The sequence below is a fragment of the Tachysurus fulvidraco genome, chromosome 6 (genome assembly GCF_022655615.1).
Source record: "Tachysurus fulvidraco isolate hzauxx_2018 chromosome 6, HZAU_PFXX_2.0, whole genome shotgun sequence".
In the NCBI taxonomy this organism is placed as follows: domain Eukaryota; kingdom Metazoa; phylum Chordata; class Actinopteri; order Siluriformes; family Bagridae; genus Tachysurus; species Tachysurus fulvidraco.
The window spans coordinates 21,796,146-21,802,127 of record NC_062523.1 but is presented as its reverse complement, the minus strand read 5'-3'; the positions used below and the strand labels follow the sequence as shown (position 1 = coordinate 21,802,127).

The following is a 5,982-nucleotide window of genomic DNA, read 5'->3' as shown; positions in this document are numbered from 1 at the left end:
TCAGGAAACACCGTAGGCTTGATATACATAAATATATAAATATATTTCGGCTAAATCCAGGTCGTGTCAAAATGGTAACTCTCCATAGCAGTCACTAGACTCCTGACGTTAGAAGTAACCTACAATTTTTCATAGCAGGGGTCGTCACTGCTAGGCAATAAAGAAAAACTATATATTTCAACCTACGCAAATGTTTCGTTTCGTCTAAATCGACAGTAGTCAGCTTTAACTAAATGCGCTGTAGAGATTTTTTTTAAACAAAAGTACACAAAACGAGGCGTTCAGCTATTTCTTTGTTGTTGCATAGCCACTGGGCGACTCCCTATAAAAAGCTTGTAATAAATGTATTAGTTATAGAAATGCTAATGTATTGATTTAGCTGTTATATGCAATATGACTAGTGGTTTAGAGGAAATCACAATCAATTAAATGCTACCTATTGCATATGTCTGTTATAAAGTAGTATATAAATAGGCGCCTGATTGCACTACAGTGGTGTCCTGTTAATGATTATGCGCCTCAAACAAACGCAAGTAAAAGGGGAGAATCCTGGTCTTCTATACAAAACAAAATCACGTCGTTGGTACATGCACAGGTATGTTTTGTGGTTGTTTATTTTGGATGTATGAGGTCCATTTTAATAACCCAACCAATTCTTAGGCGAGTTGACGAAGGGGGGAAATTCTATGGAACCTCGTCAATTAAACAAACAAACAAATAAAACAAACAAACGAATATTTGTCTGCTACCATAATATATGTTATATGTTATATTCACTTCGTACCTGACGATCAAAATGTACAGATACACAACAACAAGGGGAAAAAAACACGAGAAAATATATACAGTTTAACACTTGAACCACATTTTATTATATTTGTATGCAGTAATTTTTTTTATCACAATAATGGAGAAAACACCTTTTGAACTTTGAACAAAAACACATAACAAAACACCTGCCCCTGTTCAGCTCATAATTGTACATATTTATAGTAAAGAAACATTCTTTATAAATATTGTTTCATCTGTTGCAAGTAAATACCATAATTTAATTACAAATGGATAAATATGGCAGTCGATATTTACAAAAGGAAGGGTGTGGTAGCAGAAATTTGAACTGCACGACGTTTATTTTCCTCACATCTTCCAAATATATTTCACAATTCGAACTTGCAAAGCACAAAAACATCACAAGTTAAGCCCAGCAAACGAAAATATACATTCACAAGCAAATATTGTGTCCGTCTTCGTTAAGTGTTGACTTTGGCACTCATACCAGTTATTAGATGTTTTAGGTACAATCAGCTTGCCTTAATGAGAGCACAATATTTATGACCATATACAACTTTTATCGTAATATGTGCACTAAAAGTCCGGTTAGAGAAATAGCTACCATTGAAGCGACATCTATACACCAAAAATAAAAAAATAAAAATTAAATAAAAACAAAAAAAACTGACAAAATCTATTACAGCAACTGGGAAAAAGGGTGCAAAGTATTTACAAATGAAGGAGTGCTTCTTTGTGCACGTTTCTTCGGTTGATGAGGATCACTCCCGGGAGAATAGCGCAAGATACAGGCTTAGGCCTAGTAGTTGTACAAGTCTCATTTAGACCCCAGGTCTTACTGGAGCGATGTGAGTGTGTGTATGTGTGTGAGAGACATCTTTGTGGACTGATCCAGTCCTAAACATACCACTCACTGAAGTTGGACGACAGGCCGCTGTGTGCATTTGAGCTGTGTACGCCGGACGAGGGCGACAGGTTGGTGTTACTCTGGGTCTCGGTGGAGGGTGACACCAGCCCGGGGGGTGTGGACGACTCATATCCAGAGCTTGCTGACGGAGACGAGTCGGACGCTGGCGGGGAAGATTCGTGAACCTGAAAAAAGACAAAAGATTTCAAGCAATTAATTAACCCGCGCAATGACTGCATGGCATGCATCAGCTGTGTATTCTGCGCCATTAACAGTTTAATCAATAACAATAACAAGTCCCAGAAACATTTGCATGCACTGATGACTTCATTGCAATTTTGTTAAATCAAAAAAGTTACCTTCATGTGCTTTCGAAGAGAACTGGGGTGAGTGTAGGATTTGTCGCACATTTTGCACAAATATGGTTTGTCCGACGTGTGCACGTGCATGTGCTTCTTCCGGTCACTGCTGTTTGCAAAGCGCCTGTCGCAGCCTTCAAACTCACACTGAAATGGTTTCTCCCCTGTAGAAAAAAATCGCGAGGTTAAAAAACTTTCAGTCACATTCTAACCCTTATTAGCATTGTGCATACGGTCAAAATAAATCAATTCAGCCCTAAGCTAAAATGATTAATTCCTCGTCTACAGTGCTACAATGTACCAATTAGACTGATGCATACGAGTGTGTTCAAATGCACACAAGAGAGCTTACAAAACACAAGTCATGGACAACTGGATTTCGTTACAAGTTGCAATCGACTCTTTTCACAAGCAGAGTGTATCCTCACATTATAAATGTTTCAAGATGTCAGCTATAATGTTTAAACATATAAGCACGAGCTATAGGCGACTTTTATCAATTTTTTACTCTATAAACTAGCTACAAAGTCGTTCTTCAGTCTGTGGTTAAGCGGAAAAATCTTAAGCTTAGCCGATATTTACAAACAATAAAATTCTACCAAAGTTCGGTAAATTAAATGCTTAGTATTGTAATAAATAGTGGATTAGTATTGCAAGAAATTAACGAAAATCCGCTTTATGCTTTTTCCAGTTTATGAAAGCAGGCACAGGCTATTAAGAAAAACAACAGGCCTGGAAATCAGGTATTCCTAAAAAGCCGAGAAAAAAGAAAAGCTTACAATTTGTGTTCGTATTTGCTAATTGTTTGGCATACTTTTTCAAGAACAAGAATATCTTAGTGGGTTCAGTAAACTGAATTTTAATCTCCTGACGTAGCGAGTTTAGCGAGCCAGCATTGGCCCACGGACACAGCAAAGAGGCTGAAGAGATTTACGCGCCGTTACGCACACAGCGCATTAACACGACAGGAGCTCCAGCGTCGCCAGAGACCCGGTTAAAGTTTGTAAATCAGAAAATCCTTGACAGTCTGATACATAATTGATCACACCGATTACGAAGATTTATTGCATTTATCTAGACCGAGCCGTTATTCGCTCCAGAAGTGTAAGCAGCCTGCCCGCAATATGAACTGAATTTGATTCTTCACATTTTTAGAATAAAAAATCAGTTTTAATCTCGTACATAAACACGGACCATAATATCTAAACACTGACGCTAAATATATAGCGACCGCCAATTATCAATAAGTAACGATTTAGAGTAGAATTAAAGTAGTGAGTAAACATTGCTCCGCATCAACTAACTATTAAACACAAGTATAAGCATGAAGAAGCTTATCGTTCTTACCTGTGTGTGTCCTCTTGTGAATCTTCAAATTCTCTGACCGTGCGAATACTTTGCCGCAACCAGGGAACGGGCAGGGGAAAGGTTTCTCTCCGGTGTGCACGCGAATGTGATTGACTAATTTGTATTTAGCTTTGAAGGGTTTGCTTTCCCGCGAACAATCTTCCCAAAAGCAGATATGGTTGCTTTGCTCCGGTCCTCCGACGTGCTCAACTGAGACATGGGTGACAAGCTCGTGCATTGTGCTAAAAGTTTTATTGCAACTTTTCTTAGGGTTATTCAGCTGCTCCGGATCGATCCATTTGCAGATGAGCTCTTGCTTGATGCACTGTTGCCGCATGTAGCGAAAGAAGGCACCAGGATGGTGGTGATGCGCTGCCATGTTCATCCCCATATTCATGTTCATGGAGCCGTATTGGTTATGGAGTTGGGCTGCTGAGTAAGGGTCGGTCCGAGGGCTTGAGACCTGGTGGTACTGGTCTGATCGCCCGAATACCTCGCCCGGTAGTCCAAGTCTCATTTGCCCGTTGAGCACGTTTGGGGATCCGTGAGAGGCGTGCTGGTCGTGGATCCCAGGAAACAGAATGTGGCCTTGGCTGTCTGCGTGGGAATGGTGCAAGGACCCCGCAGTGGGGCCGAAGATGGCATGCTGGCCGCTCGCCGGGGGCGATTCTCCGAAACCTCGGCTGCGGAAAAGGAAGTCCCGGGTCGAGTTGAAAGGAGAGCTCGCATACGAGGTGACATGAGCCGCGTGCGCGCCAAGTGCCGCGGCGGGGTAAGCGGGGGCTTGTGAGGTGAACGCCGAGCTCTGTCCGGGAGAGAGATCGTGGTTCAGTTTAAAAGCGCCCATGTGCGCAGAGTCAACGAAGCTGTTCTGCGCTAAACTCAGGTCCCTGTCCTGCATGTCGCTCGCCGCGTGATGCCTCGCAAATGTTCCCACTCCCAAGCCAGGGAACTGATGACCAGCGTCCAGTAACATTATTTCTCACTTAATACAAATTTTTCTCAAAGCAGTTTACCTGTAACGGCCCAGATAAACGCCAAATAAACACACAGAGAAGGCTGTTAGCTATGGAAGTAATAACTTCCAAATTTGAAAACACGACATGAGGTAAAACTTGTATGTACTAATCCTCACACACGGAAAAAAAAACAGAAGCGCCCTTATTCAGCTCGCCTAGATTGTGTTCTTGGGTATAACTTCTAACTTAAAATCCCAGTGAAAGGGAAGGAAAAAGACTCCTTGACGTCTTCCCGCTTAAAACGAGTCGGGGAAAAAAATCGACTGATTATCTTACTTTATATTCTTTAAAAGCGCGACGCGTTCTTGAAGCATCTCGGATCGGGATGTTTATTTCTCTCGCTCTTCTGTGTTTATCTCGGAGGGTCTGTCTTTCTCAGTGGACTGGCACTACCTCTTCTTACGCCCCCTTTAACTGGAGAGCGGTCACTCATTTGGTGCTGTCTCATTGGCTCCCGAGCCTCATCAATCCCATAGGTCCCTCCAATAGCACGCGTTTCTTTGGCGACTAATAGTCGATCGCCATTTTTCCACTGACAATTACCGCCTACTTTTTTTCTTGCTGAGCCTTTTTCTGAGTATATACGGAAATCAAAGCAACAAAAGCTGTTGTCGTTTTATGATAGCGTTTGCAACATTAGACTACATTAGAATATTATAGACTAAACTGTACATAAGTTTACATTGCACGTTGCCATCAGGATGGAAATGTCAAATAATTAGCTAGGCCATTTTTATTATTATTTAAATAAACCCAGAGGAGATTTGTTAAAGGCAAATCTAATTAATGCTTTGCATTAAAAAAAAATACAATCCAGCATTTAAAAAGGGTTTCTTGAGTAAAGTTTAAAGCCGTATAACTTGCTGAGTCGTACTGTGGGGTAAGTATTCACACTGTAGCTGCCACAATGTAGATTTAAAGCATAGTGTAATGGGTTATTAGAACAGCAGCCAATTGCAATAACACACTGAGTCTTTTTCAGACTTATATTAGAACAAAAATAATTTTAAGTACTGTCAATGCTCACATACGAGAGTAGAAATTTGGCTGTGTTAATTTTTTATTGTTATGATTTAAAAAACTATATAAACTCGTTTTTTCCTTATTAGATGACTTCTTGTGGTATGAATCTGATCTCAACCGGAGAACCAAATATACTAAACCAGTGACAAAATATATAACAATACAAACAAATGTTACAAAAAGTGTATTAGATTTAATTAATCTAAAAAGTATTTATTATATGTTTATGCGTATGGCACAGCATACAAAATTTACAAATGCATACATTAATTAACTATATTTCTAGTGTATATTTAACCTTCAAAATTTAAATTTGAATTATTGCGTACAAGTTGGACCACTAAGTACGATAATTATATATATATATATATATATATATATATATATATATATATATATATATATATATATATATATATATATATATATATAAACACGCAGAGACATAACCACAGACAAAACCATAATTATTACAGTGAAGTGAAGCTTTGTAACTGAAGTCACAATCTAAGTCCATCTCTATAAATTAAGCGATCCT

The 5,982-nt window shown here is 39.4% G+C and overlaps 1 protein-coding gene across 1 annotated transcript; it reads right to left on the bottom strand.

Annotated features, from left to right (window-relative positions):
* Positions 1–843: 843 nt before the first annotated feature.
* Positions 844–4,830, bottom strand: zic2a (zic family member 2 (odd-paired homolog, Drosophila), a). The gene is made up of 3 exons (XM_027165994.2): positions 3,403–4,830; positions 2,056–2,219; positions 844–1,881 (listed from the first exon to the last, which is right to left on the bottom strand). Exons 1-3 carry the CDS (start codon positions 4,376–4,378, stop codon positions 1,687–1,689), a joined length of 1,335 nt encoding a protein of 444 aa, XP_027021795.1. The 5' UTR covers positions 4,379–4,830; the 3' UTR covers positions 844–1,686.
* Positions 4,831–5,982: the final 1,152 nt, after the last annotated feature.

Excerpts from the sequence above, each read along its gene's own strand:
- zic2a (XM_027165994.2), bottom strand. The coding sequence starts at position 4,378 with ATGTTACTGGACGCTGGTCATCAGTTCCCTGGCTTGGGAGTGGGAACA. Across the intron at positions 2,220-3,402 it reads TCACAAGAGGACACACACAG|GGGAGAAACCATTTCAGTGT; the intron begins GTAAGAACGATA and ends TTTTTTCTACAG. Across the intron at positions 1,882-2,055 it reads CTCTTCGAAAGCACATGAAG|GTTCACGAATCTTCCCCGCC; the intron begins GTAACTTTTTTG and ends GTCTTTTTTCAG.